The sequence below is a fragment of the Trichomonas vaginalis genome, chromosome V (genome assembly GCF_026262505.1).
Source record: "Trichomonas vaginalis G3 chromosome V, whole genome shotgun sequence".
Taxonomy (NCBI): domain Eukaryota; phylum Parabasalia; order Trichomonadida; family Trichomonadidae; genus Trichomonas; species Trichomonas vaginalis.
In genome coordinates, this window is record NC_067207.1 from 22,455,352 (window position 1) to 22,482,210 (window position 26,859).

The following is a 26,859-nucleotide window of genomic DNA, read 5'->3' on the forward strand; positions in this document are numbered from 1 at the left end:
TAAAGGTGTTTGTTTTCATGAATATAGAATGTTCATATTAAACTCCTTAGTTAAAACCTGAATTGTGGTTGGTATCTTCATAGGCGTTATTGAGGCTATATGACATTTCAAATGGGTCAAGGACGTGTCATTTCACGCATGTAAGAAAACATAATAATAAAAAAAAGATTATATTTAGTTATCTTTGAAATTGAAATTTTTCAATGAGGGAAACTTAAATTTTCATTTACAAGAAGGATTTGTTTTGATTATATTTCATTGATATACCAATGAGGCAATTAAAATTCAATATCTTTTCAGCCTGACAATAATTCGTGAGTACCCATATGGTTTTTATAAGAAATATAGCAAGATGGATGCAGGAATGAATTTGAATTCATGGAAAATAATTAAAAAGCAAGGTATTTCATGAAAGATGCATTTCCAAGCATTAAATAGGAATATACCGCATCTTGAATGTAGGAATATTAAGTTAAAAAGTAAAATTCAAGTGGCAATAAAAAAATTCAATCAAGAATTAAGTTTGGCCGCTAAATAAATGATGAATTAAGTGTATAAATATGGAGTACAACAAAGATTGAATAGTGATATTAATAAATAAAGGATGGCGAAAACAATAAGCCAAAGTGAAATATGGTACTAGACATGAAATTTCATGATATGTATCTTCATTTAGGCTGTATAATATGTTTACCTTTTCCTTTTTGAAATAGACAACGAAAACATTTATTGACTTCAATTATGAAAAAGAAAGGGGTTATCGCACGACAAATGACAAGTAATCCAAATAGCTGATATGTCAACTATTGTATTATTATGTTAAATTGTATATTCATTAAAATTTTGATATGTCAATATTAATTATTGCAATGTTAAGGTATTTCGTGTCATAGAATATTTATATTTGGGTACACCTTTGATATATCTATCATTCAAATGCCTCGAATATCACTCTTTTATTGATGGATAATTCGACAAAATGGTCATACTCCGATTAAATAAACAATCAAAATTCGAAATAATTCTGATACTGATAATAATTAAGTAACTTGGGAGGTTAATAAATTTTTGCTGAAAAAAATATTTGAATGCTGATAAATTGACAGATTTTCAAATTTCAAAACTTAATTGGCTAAAAGCTCTCTTCAAAAAAATTGTTATTTTATTTTTATCTCTATGTGAAGATGAATTTTGGAGCTCCCATAGTTTTGATCGATATGTCACTTTTGTATAATTTCAAAATGTGTGAAGCAGCAATAAATACGCCTGCCGATGAAGCGAACGCACCAACAATTGGAGACTTCTTGATCCTCAATACGATTGGTGTTGGTTCAACCGCTAAAGTTAAACTCGGAAAGAATAAGATCACTGGCGAAAAAGTGGCCATCAAAATTATGAAGAAGAAACTCTTTGTACAAAAACCAGATCTTCAAGTGAAGCTTCAGCGTGAAATAGTTCTCATGAGAATCCTCAGACATCCAAACTTGCTCAGATTCATCGATTTTCTTGAATCCGAGAAGAATGTATACATCATCACTGAGCTCGGATCACGTGGTGAACTCTTCGACTTCCTTCTCGAGAAAGGCCCGCCAGGAGCAGCCCTTTCTTTGAACATTTTCAGACAATTAATCTACGGCCTTGACTTTTTGCATGTTCACGACATTTGCCATCGTGATATCAAGCCAGAGAACATTCTTCTTGATGAAAACAACAACGTTAAGATCGCTGATTTCGGTTTTGCAAGATTCTTGAAATCATCAGCAGCTGAAACATCATGCGGATCACCACACTATGCTGCTCCAGAAGTCATTAAGGCTGAACCTTACGATGGCAAGGCAGCCGATGTTTGGAGCTTGGGCGTTGTATTTTATACACTTTTAACAGGTCGTAGACCATTCGAAGATGCATCATTGAAGAACTTGCTCACCAAGATCAAGACCGCTGACTACAAGATGCCTGATTTCCCACCAGCCATCCAAGATCTCATCAGAAAGATGCTTACAGTCGATCCAACCCAAAGAATTACCATTGCCGAGATCAAGCAACACCCATGCTTCAGACTTTTGTTACCACAAACATACACAGTTCCAATTCCTCTTCCTTCGTCAATTATTGACGAACCGATTGATATCGCAAAGGTCGACCAAACACTTATCGACCTTCTGATTCAAGTCGGCTTCGCTCTTGACGAGGTTAAAGAGCAACTCGCCGCTTCTGAACATACAGTTGGCAAATCTTTCCTTGTTCTCGTTTCTCATTTCATCAGCTTCGATATGCTTCCATGGGGTGATAAACCAGGCATTTCTGTCGCTCCTTTGACAAATCTCCTTACAAGTGCTAAAGGACTCAATTTCGAGAAGGCAAGTAAGCTTCCAAACCTTGCAGAACATAAAATCGAAATCACTACGACAACAGCGTTCCCAATTCCTAAAGTTAACAACGCAATACAGACAAATCTTACAAATGCGGGATTCAAATGGTTCTTCCCCAACGAAATGTTGTTCTACGGAAGAAACCATGAGAAGAATCTCGATATTACAATCAAGACGAGATTTACAGGAGAAAATCAGTTCCAAACAACAGTAATCCTCGTTTCAGGCGACAAGGCTCAGTTCGAGGAGTTGTCTCAGTCAATTGAGAAAGACATGAAGGCTGCTTTATAAGTCTTTTTCACCGGCCTTTCGAAATTTTGTTTATTCTTAATTACTAATCCTTCCTATGGCTTAAATGCCATTCGATTAAATATATATTGATATACTAATAAAAGTTCAATAAGTAAAATCAAATGAAAATAGCTTTTTTTAATAATTTTTGATAAATATTGAATTTTAATGTCAAATTGACGAGCAAAACTAGAATACTTATATCTATTTATGTATTTATGATTGAAACATATGTATTTAATCGGATGTTAGTGAAGATTCAAGAATATAAATATAAAAACCATACTATTCTCCAAAAATTAAGGATTAAATTAGAAGCTATGATTAAATTAAAGCATATTAGCTCAACTCAAATTTCCAAAAAAATCACAAAAATACGATTTTAATTAATTTTTTCTTGAAAATTCACTTTATTTTTTGAAAAATGAAAAATTTTTGGAAATTCAACATTAAAGAAAAGTAACTTTTTCAACATTGGTGCACTTAACTTTCCATTCTATGAGCTTTTTAGCTTGAAATTGCAAAAATTCGTATAAATTTGAGTTAATCTCCGTATTTTCTTATGATATTAATAGATTTTTGAGTGTTAAAGTTTCAAGTACAAATGATACAACTCCAATGAAGCTAAAGTCATTTACATATCTTAGATAATAGAGAAAATTTATAACTGATTATCGATCATATTACATATTTATTCAATGAAATTCATACACTTCATTACTTTCTTAAAAATACAATATTGTATTCATCTACAGATGTATCATCACTCAGTACAAGAGCTTATATCGTTTTTGTTATTCAAACAAGAAATTACCTTTTAGAAGCTCTAGTTCAACTACACATTCGAGCGCTAACGAATTTACAAACAGAGAATGTCTCATTTACACAACAACAAATCAAAATAAAGTAATAAAAGTGACACCTAAACAACAATGTTTGATGAAAGGACAACATTTATATATCTTCTCAATCTTTGCTTCGTCAACCCATTGGATGTTCCACGTGTTGGCGAAGAGGAAGAAAATGTTGAAATGATGAAGAGAGTTATTCAAGCAAATCCTCAGTTATCAGAACCAGAGCGTAACTTACTCTCTTGCCTTTACAAGTCAATAATTAATCGTAGGAGAGAAGTATTGAGAGATTTTGATAAGAAGTTTGTTGATGAGATTGTTGATTATCCAAATAGAGTTCAAAGACTTGACGAATTCCGCGAAAAACTTGTCAGTGAAATTGATGAGCATTGCGAAGATTTATGCAAGCTCATTGAGACAGAACTCCTTCCTGTTGCAAATAATCCAGAAACAAGAGTTTTCTATGAAAAAATGGAAGCAGACTATTACAGATACATGGCTGAGAATCACACAGGTGATGAAAAAGCAGCAATTATTGAAAAAGCTGGTTCTCATTACGAAACTGCCCTTGCTATCTCAAACTCTGAGCTTTCTCAAGCATCAACAACTGCTCTTGGATTGACATTGAACTATTCCGTTTTCTTATACGAAATGATGGATAGACATCAAGAAGCTATCGATCTTGCTGCAAAATCAGTGCAGGAAACAATCGACTTACTTGACACTCTCAGTGATAAAACCTACAATGAAGCAACAAAAATTATCTACCTTCTCAAAGATAATGTAAAGAACTGGAAAGAACGCTTAAATCTTTAACCTTGTTACAGAATAAACTTAATTTGTATGAAAAAATAATTACCAACTATTTTTAACTATCATTTTCCAATTTTATATCATATCAAAATTTCAAAAGTTGAATATAATGCTTTGATTTGCTTAAATTACATATCTTATCACGAGTCTTATTATTGTGTATTGCTTACAAAGTTATTCCTTCTAAAATATCGATTTCAATTTGAGCTCTTCTTGATTCAAAACACACTCACAATGTAACTAGGTGTGGGTGGTGTAATGCAAAGGTAAGATAGTACTGCTTTTGTAACGAGAGGCGTTAAATTGAATACTTTACATTTTGCGTTTAGGATTTATCTAAATTTCAAAAATGGAGAAAAAAGCCAAGAGCCTTCCAAAGCCAGCTTTCAAGCTTTCAAAAGTGCAGTTTGAAGAAGTCGAGAGAGCATTCAAACAGTTCGATACAGATGCCAGTGGCCTTCTTGATCGCCATGAATTAAAAATCGCATTCAGAGCTCTTGGATTCGATGTAAAGAAAAGCCAAATTGATGAGTACATGCAGAGATATGATCCAAAGGGATATGGAGGTATTGATAAGAACGCTTTTCACACAATCATAGATCCTCTTGTTTATAACAGAGATCCAGTTTCAGAAGCACAAAGATCATACAAGGGATTCGATCCAGAAGGACGTGGAAGACCAATTGATTTAGCCAGACTTCGCCAATTGTGCGATCAATTCCATATCGTTTTTACTGATCAAAAACTCAAACAAATGATCGCCGAATTCGATGAGGATGGTGATGGATGCATCAACGAAGACGAATTCATTCAAATCTTCAACCCAATCAGATAAATTCCAAATCTCTCTGAAGCAATGAAGAATTTGAGGCGTTAATAAAATGTTTATTATTACTCTTATAAAATACTGATGTATTTTCATAAAATATTATTTAATTTTGTTCATAATCCACCTTTACCATTTACAAGCTTTTATCAAGTTATTTTACTACTATATTCTAAGTTTATATAAGTCTTAATACTTGCTATGGCGTTTTCAACTTTTTCTTGTTAGATATGTTGCTATTTTTAAAAAATTCATGGAATTAAGTTTTTGAAGAGCAAGGTTTCTCAAGAATTACGGATGGGAGCTTTGGAGTAACAATTTTGAATGAAAAATTCAATATGATTTGTCAATTGAATATTCAGCTCAAAATATTCATTAATTTATCAGATATAAGCAACACAAGACATGAAAATACATATATGATTTCGTGTGATATTGATTTTAACACTGTTTTGATGAAGGAATCCAATATGAATAATTATAGAGTTTCTTGGAAAATCTGTCTTCAAATATAAAGTATATTGGAATACATGTTGTAGTCTTTAAATCTTAAGATGTTGATAACATCTTGTCTCTCATTAGATAGTATACTAAAAGATTCAACTTACTTCGCAGTTAGATAATGGTGTAAAAATATGCTACAAATACCTAAACTAGATCAATTTTTCAATATGCTACAAAAAGCAAAACTATTACAAGGAGAAATTTCTATTTAAAAGGTGGGATGACTATACCCTGTGGAAGATAATGATACATAGATTTCTTATATTAAATGAATAATTATTGAAAATTCAATAGCATTCTCTAAGCTTTCTTTTAGAACAATATACCGATATCAATAATGTAAATATAAATTTGACATCTCAGAGAGCAATCATATTTGAATACACAGTAATTACAACATTTTTTAATTGAGTTTGAAAGTCAATAAACCTTCACTCTGATCCAGTAGTGTACATACACTTCCATTTGTAGAAATATGTTTTTAGATATTGTTTACGAATTGTAAACATTAAGAAAATTTAGATGAGAAATGAAGAAATCCTCCATAATAATGGCAATCTTAGCGTTACAGCGCCATCAGAACTAGCCGACATATTTACCCATCAATTAATGCCACAAGATAGATGCATGATAATTAATGCGCTGTCTAATGCATTTCTTGTTGGCGTAAGAGAAACATTAGGTCTTTTTAACGGGGAAAAATTTTCTATATACACAACATCCTTTTGTAGAGCTAAAATCATGGAAGGAAAGTTTCTAAAGGAGATCCAGCTTATTGACATTCAAATAGTACCATACAAAGATTAAATTCAGAACACAACGATAATGACAAATAAACATTCAAATTTTTGTATGATTGCTTAATTTTTTTAATGATTCATAGAATGTTGCTGGAGAAAATAAACACATATAAAGAGAATGAAACAATATAAATTTACAATTTTCGGTTTTTTTTAAAGCCTTGGATTCCATAGAAAATCTTTATAAGAAGAAGAGGTTAATAATTGGCCAATTAAACTATCATATTACATATTTCCAGTAACATAAACAATCCCATTAATAATAATTGGCCAATTAAACTATCACTTGCTTATTTCCAGTAACATATATATTTTTGCTTTGATATAGATACAATCTTTAAGTAAATGAAGATGGATAACACGACTTCTTCAGTACACGAAAACACTTTGATTACGTCTTTGATATTAACAGTTAAACATTTAAACATTCAGTGATAAAGCATTAAAGTTATGTATTAGAAAAATAATGAGTTAATTCTAATCAAATTGTTTAGAATATTTTTTACAAACATATAATAAAAAACTAAAAAATTACAATGAATAATTATTCATCCCAAAGTTTCTTTGCATCGACATCTCCGTCGTCATCATCGGAATCCAAGTTCCATAAGTCCTTTGCATTATTGTTATCGCTAGACGAATCAGACAAATTGCCCCATCCATCAGAATCACTTTCACTCTTCTTCTTTTTCTCTTCTTTTGGTTTTTCATTCTTTTTATCATTTTCTTCATCTTCATCGACCGAAATAGACAAAGAAGCTTCGATTTCCTCCTCTTCTTCTTTACGTTTTCTTTGTCTTTCTTCTTCCTCTTTTCTTAGTCTTTCTTCCTCTTCTCTTTTGATTCTTTCTTCTTCTTCTCTTTTCAGTCTTTCTTCTTCCTCTTTCTTCTTTCTTTCCTCTTCTTCTTTCTTCCTCTTTTCTTCTTCAATCTTCTTCTTTTCTTCTTCAATCTTCTTCTGTCTCTCCATTTCTTCTCTGTCTATTGAAGATGACTCAAACATTTGTGAATTTGTGGCACTGCTTCTCCTGCTACTTGGCCTTCGACTGTTTGTGGCTGTAGAAGACCGGCGGCGCATTGCTTCGAGGTTGGCCTCGTTTCTCATTGCGCGGCGCTTCTCTTCTATTCCTTGGTTCACTCTGTTTCGGTCTTTTGCATTATTCATCTGATCGAGGAACGGATCTGTGACAATTGCGTCTTCAATAACAATATCCAGGTAATCACCATTCTGATGGCTGACCATTAGGTTGAAAACATTGTCTTGTTGGGCGGATTCGCCATCTTGAGCGATGAAACCATTGAATGCCTTGATGGGAGACTTGCGAATATACCTTAAATATATTATAAATACTATGAGAAGTATCAGAACTATGATTCCTATGACAAAGAACAAAATACTCAAAATATTCTGGAGAGAAGCTATTCCTTTTGAGCCAATTTCAATAGGAATGGGTCTTGTTTGATAGAATGAGTAGTATTGTATACAGGAATTAGTGGAATACAGTGAAAGTTCTGGCATTTCACCAGTTGTAACACAATCCATAAGTAAAACGTTATTAGTTACTATAGTTTGAGCTATAATGGTACAATTGAAAAAGTAACAAGAGGAAAAACCATAAAAAGTGTTTGAATTGAAATAACAACCAACAAAAGTTACAAAAGCATTATTGGAAAGGCTTGAGAATGTAACAAAGTTAGAATTATATACAGTGGCAGGAGAATTCATTGAAATCATTTGAATTTGCATGAAATTATAGCGAAAATTAATATAACTTTCTTGAAGTAAACCGAAATTGTATCCGTTAGATACATTGTTACTTGTAAATGCGATTCCATCATTTGAAATCGAAAACTTGAGCTGGTTTAGTTCTGAAATTACAGAAATAAAATCGTAATTAAAAATTCCAGAAGAAGAGTCTTCGATGGAGATCAGCATTCCTTGAGAGTAAGTAGTTGTCGTAAAGCAAAGTTTCGAAAAAGAGCCAGTTTTGATTTTAGTAATTTCTATTGCGGAATATTTAGGATTTACAAACATTGATGATGTGATTTGGATGTTTAGGTCAGTGTTACCCGATGAATATATGCATTTAGAACAATTGGCGAAAGTACTACTGTCAATTGTGATATTTCCGAAAGAATTGCTAAGATCAACGTCATCAACGTATAGGCCACTAAATGAATAACTATTTGCTGACGAACTAACAACAGAACGAAGAAAATTATTGAATTTTGAATTCCGCAATTGCAAATTTTTCGGATTTAAAGCAAAATGCGAGAAAAACTTCGAAGCCGTGCACTTTGAAAACTGAAGATTACTCCTACTTGCGAAAAGAGGAGATTCTTGGTAGTTTTTCGTTAATAAAGAAAATATTGTTAAATTCATTTGTCACTTTTTATCTCGAAGGGTTTTTCAACGATTATCGGCGTGCAGCACCAGAACAAAAAAATTCATTATTTCCCATCAGATAGTGAGTGTTTGTTTAACTCAACAATGGTACAGATGAGAAATCAAACTATTGAAAAGATGTGGGTTAGAAGATTGAATGGAACTGTTTTAGAAATGCAAACTCAAGAATTTTAGTCATTTGATTTGAAATATATCAAATGTTAGGGTTTGAACTTTCAAAATTTCCATATGTTAATGAATTGCAGTATAGATACTGAACCAGAGCTCCAGCTGTAATGTCTATTTAAAATTTCTTTTTTAATCAGTGAAAATATAACATTGAATATATCTTATCACATTTCAAAATCGAATTATATATCCTTCTCTTTGCAATAAAAAGGTAATTTTTAAATATTGAAGTTCTATCGGTTTTTATATCCTATTTGGATTATTGGACACTTATATTCAGTAGATTTATAACTAAAATACTAGTTATGATTGATAATTTTCAAGATAAATTTATAAAATTAAAAAATTTAAATAGTTAGTATATAAATAAGGAGTTTATTCGTAGCCATGCACGAGAGAAGCAATTTCTCTCCTAGTTCCCAGAGGAATAAAGTCATATTTAGCTGAATCTGACAAATATCTCAGAATTTTTTCTTTCGAGTCATCATCAGCACTCTTCAATGCGTTTATTAGATTGAAGATTATCTTGTTCAAGTTCTGGAACAAGTTTCTATTTTCAATAATAATTTCTTTACTGAAAATGAACGAAATAATGTCTCTGTTACACATATATATGGCCATATTCTTCGATTTCGTCATGTTCATGATACAAAATACCATTACTCCTGAAATTGTATCAAATTCTTCGTCGAACATCTCATTTTGACAGAGATCTTGAATGATATCAACTACCTTTGGTCCGTATTCATCAATGAAACTATTGACACTGCAAAGATTTGTAATTAATCCGATTGCTGGTAATAACACATCAGGATCTCGTTCTGATTTAGCAATTAGCATAACTGTATCACAGATATCATTCTCTGATGATAAACTGTTGAGATCGAGCTTTTTTGATCCGGATAAATTCCATAATCCTGTCAAGAGCTTTTTTTCTTTGTCAGAGCATATCCTTGTTAAATTGGAGATAATTGAATCATTTGTATCATCGTATTTTATCTTACTTTCAAGTTCTGATTTTAATTCTAAAATTTGTTCGTCTTTTGCACGTAATTGCCCTGCCATTTGAACAAGCCTTTCTTTAAGAGTTGTAACTTCGTCTAGAATATCTTTTAATACTTCATTTTGCTCCGAAATGCCTTCAATCATTAATTTCTAATCTTCACATCATGAAAAGTGACAAAGGGAAGTTCACATGTCAAGATTTTTCTAATAACTTTTTACCTTATATACATTGTATATATTTCTATATTTGAATATGCATCAAAAAAAAAAAAAAAAAAAAAAAAAAAAAAAAAGGTAGTGGGGCTTCCAGGCACTTCGTGCCTTCTAGCCCTGAAGATGTTTAGTATAAATGAAGTCTTAGAGGACAAACATGACTATGAGTTTTGATATGACAAGATAGAATATGAGAGAGGTCCTATAAACCGGAGAAAGTGTTATATAAACATCTGTCATATTACTCAGAATATTATACAGAATTCAATAAAAATATATTTAGGTGAAGAGGTGAGATTTCACCTGTTTTTTCACCTCATTTTTCACCTCTTGAATTTTCATGAATTTCATCGTAAAGACTTTGTCAAGATTTCATCGTAAAGACTTTGTCAAGATTTCATCGTAAAGACTTTGTCAAAACTTCATCGTAAAGACTTTGTCAAAACTTCATCGTAAAGACTTTGTCAAAACTTCATCGTAAAGACTTTGTCAAGATTCTTCGTAAAGACTTTGTCAAGATTTCTTCGTAAAGACTTGTCAACTTCATCGTAATGAGCGTAAATCAGACAAAAATATATTTTAGGGTAGAAGGGTATAATCTACCCGTTTTCTACCCTCTTTTCTACCCCATATGTACTTACTGAAAAAGTATGTGTTCCATCTGTCATTTTACTCAGAATTTTACAACCAAAAAATAATGTTTAGGTGAAGAGGTGAGATTTCACCTGTTTTTTCACCTAATTTTTCACCCTCTTGAATTTTTCATGAATTTTACACCAAAAATATATTTTAGGTGAAGAGGTGAGATTTCACCTGTTTTTTCACCTAATTTTTCACCCTCTTGAATTTTCATGAAATTTACACCAAAAAATACTACTAGGGTCATTTACGAAGAAATCTCAACAAAGTCTTTACGAAGAAATCTCAACAAAACATAGACAAGAAAGTTCATGAGAAATTAGATGAAGAAGTCTTAACAAAGTCTTTACGAAGAAATTCATGAAAATTCAAGAGGTGAGAAATGAGGTGAAAAAAGAGGTGAAAATCTCACCTCTTCACCTAAAATATATTTTTGGGTCATTTACGAAGAAATCTCAACAAAGTCTTTACGAAGAAGTCTTGACAAAGTCTTTACGAAGAAGTCTTAACAAAGTCTTTACGAAGAAGTCACAATAAAACATCTGTCAAAAAACCGCTTTTTTAACTTCACTTAAAATGCCACGTAAGCTACGTAAGAATATACGTAAGAGGAAGAGAGCATTGAAACATCCAATAGTAAGACTAACACCACAACAACAGTTGCAACAACAAATGCTGAATGACCCCACTATGTTGCAACAAATGTCAAGCAATCCTATGCTTTTAAACCGAGTTGTTGGTGCACAGAGTGGAGGTTTAAGAGCGCACTTTTAGCGAAAATGGCAGGCTATGGTGGAGCTGCAGACGGAACAGCATATAACCCTCAAAGTCAAATGAATTTGAGTTCACTCAAAAATCAAATAACAGATGTCAAAAAAGTCAAACATAGACATACAGAAGCAAATAAGTGAAAACGAAAAGAAACTAGAATATGACAGACACACAAAGAAACTCAATGAGTTAAACGTAGAGAAAAAGAAGAAAGAAGAACAACTGAAAGAACTAAGTACAGAGGAATATGCGAAAAAAGTGTCAGAAAAAGCACAGAAGTAGCAAAAAATGGAACAAGATGTCATAAATTTGAAAAACCATACTACTCAATATAAAGTACTGAAAGATGAAGAGATAAAAACAAAAAGCCCTGAAGACATATATGGATAGCGATGAGTATAAAAAAGAAGTTGAAGCAAATGTAAAGGCAGAAAAACTTTTACAGTTGCAAAACCAAACCGTACAGTATGAAAACTTAGCACAAGAAAGTAAAAATAACGACGCGGCTATGCAAAAGGCAATGAAAAGCGCAGAAATATTAAAAAGCTAACAATGACTGGTTAGATGCCCAAGCCAACGCTAAAGCAGCCCAACTCATAGGGTCAATAAGGACAAAAATACAAGCGGATGAAGACAGTTCAAATGAAGCTTTAACAAATGCTGACTTTAAGAACGCTTTCGAAGCTCTTCATAGTAAGGTGAAACAAGTGAACGACTTCTCATCTGGAAAGAAACTGAAGTCTGAAGGTTTCGACAAAGAGTTAAAAGAATAGCACAAAATATGACGAAAATAACAGATGCAGCAACGAGACAGGCAGTTCAAAGTGCCTATGACGCCGTTAGAGAGCAACTGTTGTGAAAAGTCAAGAAAAAGAGTTACAACAGACCAAAACAGACCTAGTAAATGCTTTCTTAAGAACGAAAAAGTCAGGTAGGACATTACGCTGCAGATGGAACATATGTGCCAGCTGGTGGAATTTATATACCACCAAACCCTCCAAGAGAAGCACCTGCACCAGGACTACCTAAAACATTTACATCGTCACATGGACATAGACACAGGCATGCACAAAACCAGCACAACAACCAACACAACAACCAACACAACAACCAGCACAGCAACCAACAGTTCAAAACCCTGCACAACAACAACCACAAACAGAGCAAGGACATAAAAGAAGTAGAGAACAAGGAAACCAAGAATTCTTAAAAATGCTTAAAGAAGAGTGTGGTTTCCCAGATACTGTTGACTTTAGTGACAGATATAAAGAAGCTATTGGAAAGTTCAAGGATGGAAATACTGACCCGAACCTATTTAGCTTTATGGCTCAGCACCAAAACGGATATAATCTCAAACCTGGAAAATACAAGCTCGCTAAGGGATATGATTTAATAGCATATCATCCAAATGACATGGATGAATTTACTCCGAGATATTTGATGTCAGAGCTAAATGACAATTCAACTTTCGTCATGAAACGCGTAAAAAAAGAGACGGAACGAAAGAACAAAAGCTTATGAATGCGGATGACGTAGATAGGGAAATTGTTAAAACGGTCTCGGAATATATGAAATGCCAGCAGATGAGGTACAAGAAACTCCACAGGAAGAAGTTCAGATACAACCAGACATGGAAGAAATAGTTCAGCAACAACAGCTAGAAGAGCCTGAAGGAAACGAACAAGTCACTCCTTTGGAAACTAACTTCACAGAACTAGATGAAGATTTGGAACAGCCGAAAAATCTTGACCCTCAACAAGAGTATGCGGGAATATGGAATATTTCCAAGAGTCTAAAAAAAATTCGGCTGACATAGTAGAAGAATATCGAAAAATGTTTGCCGACATACAAAAGACTCCAACACCAGATGAAAATATTCAGCATAGAATGGAAGTACTGAAAGAAAATGTACACAAATACAACAACCCTTTTTACTTACGAGCATTTAACGTTCAATCTTCGGATGAACTCGGTGAAATAAAAGGTTAAATTTCAAGAAAACATATAGAAATGAAACATTGTTTAAAGTTCATTCAGAACCTAACCAAGATGGAAACAAACCTACTTTTGTTTCTGCAGACGATGGAACTACAATGAGATGGGGTCATAAAGCTAACCCGGATAGGTGGTTCATAAACTTACAACCTCAATTCCAAGAAGTTGTAGACGCAATGGAAGTCAATGGTGAACCAGATATAGCTGGTATTTTAAGCGCGGCTTTAATGCCATTGAAAGATATGAAAGATGCAGATATTTTGGACCAGTATGAAATGAACATGGCTGATGGAAATATAACACCTGACGTTCTAGAACATTTATCTCAAAGAACTACACAGAACCATAGAGATGGTATATTTGGTGAAGAGTTTAGAAAGAAAGTTAGGGAGAGAAGGAAGAGAACCTATTGTACATGACCTTGCAAACGAAAGTTTACAAAATGTCATAAAAACTTACTTTGCAGACAATGAACGAGAAGGGATGAATATTTAAGAAAACTCAAATGGACAGTACCAAATGAAATGTTAGTATTGAAAAACATGTTCCTTGACAAAATAAAACCAACTACAGAAATAAACGACGCAAGACTGAAAGATTGGGTAAAAGCTTTCCCATTCACAAAAGATATTGTTGGTAACATGGAAAGAAAACCAGAATGGCTACAAAAACATATATTTGGAAACGAGCTTATTCCATATGGACAGGCACTGTTTGAAGAGCTTGAACCGGAAACTCAGGAAAGAGTCATGCAAACAATACGCGAAGACTCAAATACAACTATGACAAACTCTTTCTAGGATATAGGTTACCTGAGATGGGCGACCAGAGCCAAAAGGCAAAAAGGACATGGGAAATTTGCAACATACTAGATGAACATAATGCAAAGATGCAACAACTTCAAGCAGAGGGCAATGAAGGAAAAAGAAGAGTTAAAAACTCAGTCAGGAAGAAAGTAAAGCTTGGTCCACGTGGGTTCTATTATGACATATAAATCCAACTATTCTATATTTTTACTCATATGAAATGTACGCCGCTCAGAATATAACGCCAACAGTTTTGGATGCTATGAATGGAAATGTTTCCGAATGGTATAACGAATGCGACAATGCCATTAGAAGGTCAGAAATAGTTCCTGGAACTTACGAATATACAACTGCTGTTTCTTATGGAAACGTAGGTGAGTTTGGAGAAGGTTCTTCAACAACAGTAGATATTGCTTGCGACAGGTTTCATATAATTTCTATTGACAACTCTTTCTTATACGTGGAACAAGACATTGAAATAAAACCTTCTGCCAAGTTGTCTGACAAGAAAGGTTGCAATGGAATTTTCTATGTCGGATACCAATATGCTCCAGAAGTTTTCATGGGATATAAGATATATTCTAACTCTGACTTAGTTCAAACAGTAACATGGGCAAACTATGAATGGTTCGCTTTGAGAAACTCAGTACAACCACAAGCTAGAGAACAAACAGACCAGTATGCAACTATTGAGAAAATAAGAAGACTTGACCCTAACGTTCCAGGAGTTTATGTTGACCTTTCTGGACAAACTGCAGCAGCAGTAACCAAAGTAAAACTGAAACTTAGAGTTCCTTTGTCATCTTTCCTCATCTTCAGGTTTTTAAGATACTTGCCAAACTGGGCAGGAAAAATTTCTATCGAACTTACTCCAAGCAAAAATAACTTAGTCATTGCACCAACGCAAGACCCATTCACTCTTACAGACGTAAAGGGAGCAAATAAACGTCATTCGCCGAATTTTGCAAAGACAAAGTTGACTTAGACTTTGGTTTCTCAAACCTCAACACTGAAGTAAACTATTATTTCAATGCTGCTGGAACTGCTTGGGACCCAGTTAAGTTCACATGCGAAAAGTTTGAATGCAAGAGAATAGAAAGCAGACTTGCAGTCTATATGTTGGACCCAGATATTTCAAATGCTTTAGCTGCCAAATATATTGCAGTTCCACTTATGTTCCCTATACACCAAATATCTGTCAAAGACTTTGCAGGTGAAGTTGGAAACCAAAGTGCTGACCCAGGTGCAAGAACAGATATTGCTTTAACAACTGCAATGAAACATGCAGATACTATGTTTGTACTGTTCAGACGAACTATAAATGACTATTCTTGCTTCTACAACCCTGGTATTAAATACCATATAAACATAGATGGCAAATATATCCAAGAGAAGAATATTCTACAGTTGAGGATATGAGGTCATACAACTTGACATTAGATGCTATGAACTTTAACAACAACTTCACAACAACCATTAACCCTGAAATGCAAAGTTCTATTATGCCATATGTGAAAGTATGGACTCATACAGGAGCTCAAAAACTCAATATACAAATGGAGACCGTTCAAACTTTTGGCTTGGCATTCCATTTGCTGACTCAGAAGACTTTATGGGTGGTATTTCAACTGTTGGTACAGTTCAAATACAATATACTGGTGACAGAGACGGTCCAAATGAATTGAAAGCAAAGAAGTTTACAAAACCAATAGCACTTTTCACGGAAGATGCTCTTTTGAAAATTCGTTCGATGAAACCTGCTGGGGCTCCTCAGATTGGCATAACGACAGCTTCCATCGAGCAGATTTTGGCAGCAGGTCAGTAAGTTGTTCTTGAACTGACTTCTCTCCGTCAAATATTGACAGTACGCCAGTTTTGACATAAATTGTATTATAAACTTTCCTTTAGAAATATCTGTAAGTTTTGTTGTTATATTTTTGTCTGCTTCAAGAACTTTCACCATTTCAGTTATACCAACTTTCTTTGCTTTATGAAAATATTTTGGTTCAGCAAATGCTATTCTATAACATTTACCATTGTTTGTATAAAGAACTATTCTGTCAATGTATTTGTATTGTTTGTGTGTGTAAACTTTGTTCTGCTTCAATTCGAAGAGATACTCAATACGTCCATCTTTTTATTCTAAGTAAAATGTCATTTCCGAAAAATAGAAGCGTAAGTGTTTCAAAAGGTTTAATGGCGGTGGCAGATGTGAAGTTAAATTCACCAACTCAAACAAACAGTCAAAGTGTTGTTGTCAATGTCAAAGAAAGAGATGTTGAAGTGGGGAAACCATACGAAGACGAAGATGGTATAACAATAGTTCCTGTAAAAGAACAACCAACATACCTGAAGTTAGCAGAGACTTAAGTTCTGTTGCAGATATTCGAAACGACTACCAACAACTTAAAGACAAACTTAAAACTCAGGAGAAGATTTGTCAAGCTTTGGTATAATGTTAAACTTGGTCGAGCACAACCCTGTAAAAGTGAACTCATATGTCATCGCACCTCATGAAGTTTTGAAAGAACTATTGAAACTTTTGACAGAGGCAGACGATATAAACATCAAAGAAATAGAACCCGACGTTAGTTGCTGTGGTGTTTCATATAATGTCATTGACAAGATATACGTTATGAAAGGAGGTGAAACGTTGAACTTAAAATATAGTTTCCCAGACGTCATAAAAATATTTGACGACCACAACATTTCATTAAAATTTACTTGCTAAGTAAATGGCAGAAGACATAGTGGTTTATACTATTACGACTAAAAACCCTGAGTCATATAATTCTATAACAACAAACTTACAAAGTCCTCAAGGACGATATTGTAAACTAACCTTAAACACAATGACGACTAAAGCCTGTTTTGCTCTTTTGACACCAGAAGACTTTGTTGTTGTGAATGGTAAAAAATACTTCTTTGAAGATACTTACTCAGATATACCACCAACAGGTTTTGTTGACTTATTTAATACTTTAAGGACGGATGTAACATGTGCTGCAACTAGAGCAGGTTTCATTATGTTTGGATGTCCGACTGAGTTTAGTATAAACGATATGAGCTATAATACAAAACTTATATCTGGTTTTTACTACCAACAGTTTCCTATAACAGGAAAAGGTGTCATACAAGGTTTGTCTGTTCCATTGACATTAAGCACACCAATCTTATATATTGTTTCAAACTTAGGTTCAAAGTGCTATTCGAATGTCGACAGAAACTACTATGACCAAAAAATACTCATGCGTATAAACAACACTTTCTCTGCTGGTTTGCCTATTGTTCATTCGAATGCAGAGTTTTCAGCTTTAGTAAACTCAAACACTTTAGCAAACATAAACTTAACCTTAGTCGACGCAAACTTTGTTCCTGTAAAACTTTTATGTCCTATGTATTTGTCAATGACGGCAGAAAGTTTCGAATTGGAAGATGCAACTGGTGAAAGTATTGTACTACAAGAACAACTTCAACAACAAATAGCTCAAGAACAACAAATGCAACAAATGGAACAAATGCAACAACAAAGTCAAGAATAAAAAAAATATTTTTTTTATTTTTATAAAAATGTACAGAATAGACGTTTCAGATTTTTATGACTTCCAAGCGTTCAGAAATATGTGTCCATTTCGAGACTATAACAAAGCAGTCGAGAATTTGAAACGTTTAGTCATTTATGTCGACTCTGCCCCAGAATGTTATGTCATGAAAGAATGGGATGTTGTCTTTAACAAACCAAGAGCAACAATAGTTTCAGAACAAGAATGTAGACAGAAACTTAAGAAAATAAAAGTCGTACAAGTTGGTATGAAGATGTTAGATGCTTGGGATATCTTATTGTCAAAACTTGAAGATTTTTCAGTTCGTGGTATAAAGTTTTATACACCTTCTCCAAACTTCTATTCTATCTTCACTGGATATAAATACGAACAAGTAGAATGGAAAGAAAATATTATAGAAGCTTGGTTAGACCATGTCAAAGAAATTATATGCAATGGAAACGAAAGAGTCTATGAGTATATCTTATGTTGGTTTGCAAATATCTTACAACATCCAAGTGCTAAGAATGAAACTGCTCTCATTATAATTGGAAAACAAGGAACAGGTAAGAACACATTCTTTACAGATATTTTGTGCAAACTGTTAGAGGGCTATTCGAACCCGAATATGACAAACTTAGAAAACATCTGTGGCAAGTTTAACTCCTCAATTGAGAATATGAAACTTATAGTATGTAACGAACTTCAAAGTATAGATACAACAAAAGTTTTGAACTCGGATGCTTTGAAGAGTCTTATAACAGACAAAGTTGGAGTTGTTGAAAGAAAATATAAAGACCAAAGAGTTTGTGAAAATGTTGCAAATTTCATTATGGTTTCAAACAACGCCGTTCCGATGAAGTTAGAAAGTTCTGACAGAAGATATGTAGTTGTCAGAACGTCAGATTCTCATATGCAAGATACAGAATATTTTGACGACTTAGCAGAAACTTTGACACCTAACTTTTACAACCACTTGTTCTCATATTTCATGACATTAGATATTTCTAAGTTCAATCCAAGACAAATTCCATATACCGAAGAGAGACAAACATTGTTAGAAGCAAACAAGAGTGTATATGAACTGTTTATAGATGAGACTAACTTTGTGTCATTAGATGAAAGGTCATTGTACGATTCATATAAACAGTATTGTCAAGAGTATGGTTATATGGCAGCGTCTAAACGAACATTCTTGGCAAATGTCAAAAATCTTTTAGACATACAGAACGGCGTATATACAAAGAAAAATTTTTCTGAGTAAATTTAAAAAAAATATTTTTTTATCCGATAGAAAAGATGACGAAATATATTTCAGTCAACAAGTACATGACAGAAGTCAAAGAAGAACTAGACCCATTCATATATTTGAATGTTTACTTCTACCATTTTGAAAAGTCTACATTTGACAAAGTTTGGAACATCGAACCCGTTAAGTTTGCTATTGTGACTAAAAATGGTGCGAAATTTGAAGACTTAGACATAGAAGGTTTGTTAACAGTCAAGGAAAATTTTGACAGAAGGTTTTCAAACCTTAAAGAAGGCAAAGCATACAAACTTGTTATACCTTATGAACCAAAGAAAGCAGACGACTATGAATATTATGAGTCTAAGATAGTTGAAGTTCAAGGTAAATTGGGTAAAAAGATTTTAGAGTCTAAGCCGGTGTTTGCTCCTAAAGAGGAAGAGAACATTGACATTGACCCAGAAATGTTCTAAAAATAAAATTTTATTTTTACATGTCAAATTTCTTTTTCTCTGGAACTGGCTCTGGTTCTTTCTTTCTTCTCTCTACTTTCTCTTTTCTTTCTTCTCTCTCTTCTTCTTCTTCTCTGGTGGAGTTATGTCAAATTTCTCAGAACCATATTTATGTAAAAGTTCTTTGTCCTTTAATAGCTCTTCTATTCTGTTTTCTATTTCATCTTCAAGAACAGCGCATGTGTCTTCTTTGCATTCTAAGAACTTTTGTTGGACTTCATCTTTCCAATCGGCGTCATCTCTGTCAACAAGTCTGTCATTGACAAATTTTAAGACTGCTCTTTGTAATGTTTTATGGTTCTTGTCATATTCCCAGAAACAGAACTTTAGAACAAATTCACCTTTCTTGTTTACACTATGTAAGATTTTATGGTCGACAGAAGTTTTAGAGTCAAAAAGTTTGTCTCGAATATAGATAGCGAAATCGCTAGACATTTTCTAAAAGATAAAAATTTTAATTTTTCTAAAAATATGTTAGAAAAAAAGTTTGCTGACATTGACAAAAAATTTGAGAATGTTTTAAACAAGAACAAGAGGAAGTTGGAAAATGCTCAGATAAAACCCATACATGACAAGTTCTTATTTGCTCAGAATGGTATAACAGGTCTAATCGCACCACCTGGGTCGGGTAAGACTTTCACTTATCTTAAAATGGCTGCACAACAACAAGAACTAGATGAGAAGAACCCATTCTATGAGTTAGTTGTCATTTGTAGTACTTCTGGTCAATTTGACCAAACCGTCAATTCGTTCAAAGATATTATAAAGAAGTCTAAGTTAGTATGTATAAAAGACTCTGAGTTGTTAGATTGGATAAAGAAGTACCAAAGAAAGTTTTGAAGTACAATGCTATAAATGAGTATATAAATTCTAAGTTTAAAGACCCAAATGAGGAAATGCAGAGAATATTAGAGAAGAAACACTTCAGAAACAAACAGAAAGAGATAGAATACATTTCGAAGAAATTGCAATCTTACGATTGGAAGACATACCCTCATAGGTGTCTTCTTATCTTAGATGACTTTGCTTCTCATCCTTTGTTAAAGAACAGAGAACAAGATATTGTCGAATTCTTAAGAAAGCTCAGACACTTTAACATTTCAGTTGTCATTTGTGTACAGACAGCAAAGAGTTTAAGTAAGGATGTAAAGAGAATACTTACTGACATTGTACTTTTCCCTGGATTGTCCGAAGACGATTTCATGGAACTTATGAAAGAGTCCATGGCAGGTAAGTTTGACAGACATGAACTATGGAGAAGTACAAAGTCATACAAGACCCTATACTTCTTTCAGAATTTCATATCTACGCAAACAAAGTTCAAATTGTAAAAAAGTCAAGCGTAAAAATGTAGTGTTTGAGTCTTAGTCTGTTGTGGTGCTGGGGCTGTCGGTTCTTCTGGCTTTGGAAGGCATTCAGGAAGAGGAACGTCGGACATTCGTTGTGTCTTAACCGTCTTGTTCTGAAACAATATAATATTGTACTGAATAAGTACAATATTGTCTTGAAAAAGTACAATATTGTCTTGAAAAGTACAATATTGTCTTGAAAAAGTACAACATTGTCTTGAAAAGTACAACATTGTTGAAAAAGTACAACATTGTTCTGAAAAAGTTCAAGAACTTGTTCTGAAAAAGTACAGCTGTACTCAATTTGAGAGACATTGTACTGAATTTATACAACATTGTTCTGAAAAAGTACAATATTGTACTGAATTTATACAACATTGTCTTGAAAAAGTACAATATTGTACTGAATTTATACAACATTGTCTTGAAAAAGTACAATATTGTCTTGAAAAAGTACAATATTGTCTTGAAAAAGTACAACATTGTCTTGAAAAAGTACAACATTGTTCTGAAAAAGTACAACATTGTTCTGAAAAAGTTCAAGACTTGTTCTGAAAAAGTACAGCTGTACTCAAATTTGAGAGACATTGTACTGAATTTATACAACATTGTTCTGAAAAAGTACAATATTGTACTGAAAAAGTACAATATTGTACTGAATTTATACAACATTGTCTTGAAAAAGTACAATATTGTACTGAATTTATACAACATTGTCTTGAAAAAGTACAACATTGTACTGACTCAGTATGGAGCTTGACCCCTTAGACGAAGCAATTTATCTAATTGAAATTAACGAGCTTGTTAAAGACTTCCTCAGGCAGAATGTAAAAGGCAAGCTTGAAAAATAAAGATTGAAATTTACCCTACTTGTTTGAAGTTGTCAAAATACTCTGTTATTTTTTCCTTTAACAATGGCAAATCTTCTTTGAAGGTAAAAATTGTACAACCTTTAATATCATAGTGTGTTTGAGGTAACGTATCTTGAACTATTTGTTTCACATCTTCATTTGGTGTCATTGAAATCGGTAAGTTTTCGCGATAGAACCAATTTCTGTCAGATTTGTAAATCTTAGCAAGGTCGTAAAAGCTTTTGTTGTTTCTTCTGACTAAATGCAACATAACCATATCTCTGTCTTCTTCATTTTCCATCTCTTCAGTATAAATCATATACTTATAGTTCTTTTCCTTTCCTTTTGGTACCGAACGTGGTATTCTTTTCTGAAGGCTTTTGTCTTTTGCTTCAATGACTTCATCTTTTGCATGAAGTTTCTTTTCCATCTCTTCACGTTCTTGTCTATGAATTTCGTCAAGAAGTTTACAAACATACCATGAATAGCGAGCTGAAGCCCATTGTGCCACATTATTTACGAGAAGTCTATGAACATAATATCCTCTTAAATTTATTGGCAAATTTTTACGATTTTCATGTGTTTTATGCAAGGCCGAGAATTCTCGGTCTAGAGAAATTTCACTCAAAAGTTCTTGTGTGCTTTGGTTTTTGAACCAGTCGTCTGCGTGTTTAGTATCTGGAGCAAAACATGCTGTCAAAATACTTTGCATTTGGTACATGTCATCTTTGACCGAACGAATGAGACGTAACTGTTTGTTAAACTGAACCCACTCATATTCTTCATTTATGGCTTCATGAACGATAGCAGTTGTTGTGTTCTCTGATGTTGACATATCTGTCTTTACATACAGGATAAAAAAATATTTTATAAAAAATTAGCGTTATTTTCTGACTTTCACAAAAGACCAAAAATAAACGCTTTACATGTATTTTTCAGCAACTTCGTCAAATAATTTTATAGCTTTATCTATCTCATCTACTTCAAACGTTTCTTTACCTTTCGTGGGAGCACCATACATTTTCTCAAACTTTTCAAGTAGTTCTGTTTCAGCAGCTCTCATATCGTTAACAAACACAACCTTAACTCTATTGACTATACTGTCATATCTTTGAGTTATATTAAATGTTCTTCCTATCTTATATCTCTTTGTATTGAAGTCCTTCGGTTTGAACGATGTAAAGTAAGCCTTCACTGCAACGTTCCGTATCGAACGAACCATATGTTATGAAATTATATCCAACAACTGGGTCAATCCAGAACAAAACTACTGGTATAAGACTTTTGTCTATAAGAATATGCTCTTGTTCCATAGAATCTTACCGATATCATAAGCTCAGGATTCTTGTCAAAATTTTCTGAGTTGAACATTTTTAACCCAGTCGTGTGCTTTCTTTCCTTCAGATAGTGTTAAAATGTCTGACAAAGAATATTTTTTGTATTTCTTTGAGTATCTTACGTTTAAATCACCTATTCTAACTATTTTGGTCTCATTGTCTATCTTTTTAACTGTTTCAAACTCAACCTTTAACATTTCTGTTCTTACATACAAAATAAAAAAAAATAAATAAAATAAAACTAACTTTATTTTTATTTTTTCTATCTTAAGGAAATTCATGAAATTTCATAGAATTTTTTACGAAGTGTAAAAGTTCTCTTCGTCAAAAATAACAGTTATATAATGAAATTTGGTCATTTTTCAGCAAAAATATATTTTAGGTGAAGAGGTGAGATTTCACCTGTTTTTTCACCTCTTTTTTCACCTCTTGAATTTTGTATAAAAGATATGATTTCATAGAATTTTTTTACGAAGTGTAAAAGTTCTCTTCGTCACTCATAACAGTTATATAATGAAATTTGGTCATTTTTCAGCAAAAATATATTTTAGGTGAAGAGGTGAGATTTCACCTCTTTTTTCACCTCTTTTTTCACCTGTTATTTTATAAGCGTTTTACATGAATTGTATGATGTATATTTGAAATCCTAAACAATTTTGTGGCTTCTATTTCTTCTTTTAGTACATCGAATGTTTTAACAATGCCGAATGTTTCTTTATATTTCTTCTTGACATCTGAAAGAAGGAAATCTTCTGCTGTTGGATAGTTTTTGTTCAGAAATTCTAACATGTCCATTTTATCTTCTGCTGGTTTTTCTGCTTCTTTCTTTAAATCTGCATAGTCGTTTCGCATACGTTCTATCTCTTTGACGGAGTAGTTATATTTCCTCATTGCTGCTTTACATTTTGAACATTGCGGGTTCATTTTTGCGTTATATTCTGAAACCTTACCTGCTAAAACAACTAAGGCGTCAATGGTTTTCTTTAACTCAAAAGTTGCGGGTCTTATTTGTTCGTTCCATACCTTACCTCTTCTATCTTTATCTCTTATTTCCCAAACACATTTTGCAACTAACGAAACAAAGTTGTCGTAGGTCTTAACTCCAGATTTGTATATGTCAGAGATGTTCTTATATACCATATCGCAATCTTTGTCCATGACTTTGTGGTTGCAATGAAATCCAAGAAACTCATAGTTAACCTTTCGTATGAACTTCTTTATTTCTACTGAGTCAGTTGCTTTGACTTCAATTTCGTCGAATTCAGGAATAGTTAGTTTTTGTTGTTGGATTTCAGGTAGTTTAGGTAGATGGTCAATAATATCCTGCATTTCATAAAGATACTGTTCATTTTCTTCATCTTTCGCACTACAGTCTAAATTACTTGTTAACAGTTCTTGCTTTATCTTCTGGATTTCTGTTTCGAAAGTATATGAAGAAGGAATGAAGCTTTTCATCTCTACTAACATTGAAGTTGGATTCATAACTAAAGAGTTTGGTGCTGTTGTTGCTAACATGTTCTTACAATAAAAATAAAAAAAATATTTTATAAAAAACTAAAATATATTTTTTATTTCGGGAAAATTCATGAAAATTCAACGGGTGAAAAATTAGGTGAAAAAACAGGTGAAATCTCACCTCTTCACCTAAACATTATTTTTGTCGAAAAAAATGGTTCATTTACTCACAATATTTTTGTACAAAACAACCCCAAGCTTTTAACCTCTCTTCTGCAGCTTCTAATGCTATCTTAGCGAGTTCATATTCTCTAAATTCTCTCTTTAAATCTTCTTGTTCCCATTGGTCTAGTTCGTATGGAGAGTCTCTATAACCAGAACATATCTCACGTTCATGTTCTATTTGTTTTTCATGCATTTTTCTAACTTCTTCTTCGAACAAAGGTTTTGCATTCTCTACTGTATCTTCAAGTTCTTCTTCATCTAACTTCTCATGAACTTTCTTGTCTATGGAATCCAAAATTTTTCCAACTGCTATACAATATTTTGGAGAAGCCCACATTGCTATATAGTTTACAAGTCTTGGGTCTACATACGTTCCTCTAACCTGTTTGATTTCATCAGGAATTCCTGCATGAACTGTGTATAAAAAGCAACCCGCGGAATTCCGCGGGTTGGTATATTCTTCACAAAATGCCTCAAAATACTCTTCCCAGGACTTATTTTCCAACAACCTTCTAAAGTCCTTCCTAAACTGCTGACACATATTTGTTGCATTTATATAACCATCCTTGTCTCTACGTAAGACTTCAATACCGTTGTAAGTGCCTTTTGTGAATGTTTCGCCATTAGATTTGTTCGTGAACGTTTTGCTTCGACTGTCATTTCTGTTCTTACAATAAAAATAAAAAAATATTTTTGAGTGGCTTAACCGTCGGACATTCGTTTGTGGCTTAACCGTCGGACCACAACGATAAAAATCTCGACAAAACATTTACGAAGAAGTCATGACAAAACATTTACGATTAAATCATGACAAAACATATACGATGAAGTTTATTTCCTGTGTTGTTGTCAAAATGTCATGTTGTCACACTTTTTCAAAAAGATGTTAGTTGACCGAGTGACCTGGTCGCCTAAAATATATTTTTTCTATCTTAAGGAAATTCATGAAAATTCACCTGTTGAATTTTGTATAAAAAGCAAACCCGCTGTTTTCCGCGGTTGGTATATTCTTCACAAAATGCTTGTTTTGAGTCGAGCCACTTTTGCTCCACCTCTTTTTCAACCAAAAAACTCATTTTTGTCGAATTCAGCACAAAATTCATGAAAATTCATGAGGGTGAAAAAACAGGTGAAAAAAGAGGTGAAAATCTCACCTCTTCACCTAAAAATATATTTTCAATACTTTTTCAGCACTTCTCCGTAGTTATATATGAAAGACAATTCGAGATAAAAGTCGTAGTACAATGGAACAATATGTTTGCACACCATTTGTTGTGAACCAAACTTGAAAGTCAGAGAAACTGTTACTAGGTGGTTCGGATGAAATTTCTTCATCGATATAGTCCTACCAGCATTTGTAAAGATATAGTCTAACGGTTTTGTATCTGCTACTTTTGTTCTTTGTTTTTCAACCTGAAGCATTAATATATGTAAAAATATACTGTTTTAAAAATGTTTTAAAATGGTAGCCATATAGCTTCTTGAATTTGTTAAGAAGTATTCGAACGTATTTTCCATCTGTATCTCTAGCGTTTACAATAAGCATAGCCATCCTTAGTAAAATTATACTTGTAATTTTCTATAGTTTTACGCCGGTATAAAAGTAGAAAGAGTCTTGTTCTTCGCTATAGTAGTAAAACTCAAACGTATGCTTACCATAGTCTGTAATTTCAATTGCTTCATCTTCTAGTTCGTCGACAAATTCGAATACTATATCTCCAAATTTGCCTCTGTTCTTATTGTTTTCAGAACAAGTGACCCAGCGTAAGTTTTCAAGTCTATTGTCGTTTCTTATATGGTTTATATGGTCTACAAAAGGTAAATTGTTAGGGTTCGGTATAAAATGAGTTGCAATGACAATATGTTTAAAATAGCATTTCC

General features: G+C 33.2%; 10 protein-coding genes and 4 pseudogenes across 14 annotated transcripts, besides 1 other annotated feature; 7 read left to right on the forward strand and 7 right to left on the reverse strand.

The window, feature by feature from the left end:
- Positions 1–1,223: 1,223 nt before the first annotated feature.
- TVAGG3_0384030 (protein serine/threonine kinase protein) lies at positions 1,224–2,791 on the forward strand (the record flags this gene model as incomplete). The annotated part of the gene is made up of 1 exon (XM_001311868.2): positions 1,242–2,663. One exon carries the CDS (start codon positions 1,242–1,244, stop codon positions 2,661–2,663), a length of 1,422 nt encoding a protein of 473 aa, XP_001311869.1.
- A 726-nt stretch (positions 2,792–3,517) lies between these two features.
- TVAGG3_0384040 (protein domain specific binding) lies at positions 3,518–4,370 on the forward strand (the record flags this gene model as incomplete). The annotated part of the gene is made up of 1 exon (XM_001311867.1): positions 3,596–4,330. One exon carries the CDS (start codon positions 3,596–3,598, stop codon positions 4,328–4,330), a length of 735 nt encoding a protein of 244 aa, XP_001311868.1.
- A 306-nt stretch (positions 4,371–4,676) lies between these two features.
- Positions 4,677–6,092, forward strand: TVAGG3_0384050 (calcium ion binding; the record flags this gene model as incomplete). Its single annotated transcript, XM_001311866.1, has 1 exon — positions 4,677–5,162. One exon carries the CDS (start codon positions 4,677–4,679, stop codon positions 5,160–5,162), a length of 486 nt encoding a protein of 161 aa, XP_001311867.1.
- An 899-nt stretch (positions 6,093–6,991) lies between these two features.
- On the reverse strand, positions 6,992–8,840 carry TVAGG3_0384060 (zebrafish ch73-193c12.2-related family; the record flags this gene model as incomplete). Its single annotated transcript, XM_001311865.1, has 1 exon — positions 7,002–8,840. The coding sequence occupies one exon, from the start codon at positions 8,838–8,840 to the stop codon at positions 7,002–7,004; it is 1,839 nt and encodes a 612-aa protein (XP_001311866.1).
- A 567-nt stretch (positions 8,841–9,407) lies between these two features.
- On the reverse strand, positions 9,408–10,181 carry TVAGG3_0384070 (armadillo (ARM) repeat-containing protein family; the record flags this gene model as incomplete). Its single annotated transcript, XM_001311864.1, has 1 exon — positions 9,408–10,181. One exon carries the CDS (start codon positions 10,179–10,181, stop codon positions 9,408–9,410), a length of 774 nt encoding a protein of 257 aa, XP_001311865.1.
- A 119-nt stretch (positions 10,182–10,300) lies between these two features.
- Positions 10,301–26,859: part of a mobile genetic element that runs on past the window's edge.
- TVAGG3_0384090 lies at positions 13,494–14,649 on the forward strand (annotated as a pseudogene). The gene has a single exon. A coding segment is annotated over exon 1 (1,156 nt).
- On the forward strand, positions 14,682–15,280 carry TVAGG3_0384100 (uncharacterized protein; the record flags this gene model as incomplete). Its single annotated transcript, XM_051232165.1, has 1 exon — positions 14,682–15,280. A coding segment is annotated over one exon (599 nt), but the record flags the coding sequence as incomplete, so codon positions are not given.
- Positions 18,371–19,267, forward strand: TVAGG3_0384110 (uncharacterized protein; the record flags this gene model as incomplete). Its single annotated transcript, XM_051232166.1, has 1 exon — positions 18,371–19,267. A coding segment is annotated over one exon (897 nt), but the record flags the coding sequence as incomplete, so codon positions are not given.
- Positions 19,402–19,722, forward strand: TVAGG3_0384120 (protein of unknown function, DUF4108 family; the record flags this gene model as incomplete). Its single annotated transcript, XM_051232167.1, has 1 exon — positions 19,402–19,722. A coding segment is annotated over one exon (321 nt), but the record flags the coding sequence as incomplete, so codon positions are not given.
- Positions 19,739–20,196, reverse strand: TVAGG3_0384130 (annotated as a pseudogene). The gene has a single exon. A coding segment is annotated over exon 1 (458 nt).
- TVAGG3_0384140 (KilA, N-terminal/APSES-type HTH, DNA-binding family) lies at positions 21,972–22,796 on the reverse strand (the record flags this gene model as incomplete). The annotated part of the gene is made up of 1 exon (XM_051232168.1): positions 21,972–22,796. The coding sequence occupies one exon, from the start codon at positions 22,794–22,796 to the stop codon at positions 21,972–21,974; it is 825 nt and encodes a 274-aa protein (XP_051101898.1).
- Positions 22,884–23,293, reverse strand: TVAGG3_0384150 (annotated as a pseudogene). The gene has a single exon. A coding segment is annotated over exon 1 (410 nt).
- Positions 23,902–24,813, reverse strand: TVAGG3_0384160 (organellar and viral DNA polymerase type B; the record flags this gene model as incomplete). Its single annotated transcript, XM_051232169.1, has 1 exon — positions 23,902–24,813. One exon carries the CDS (start codon positions 24,811–24,813, stop codon positions 23,902–23,904), a length of 912 nt encoding a protein of 303 aa, XP_051101899.1.
- TVAGG3_0384170 lies at positions 24,977–25,638 on the reverse strand (annotated as a pseudogene). The gene has a single exon. A coding segment is annotated over exon 1 (662 nt).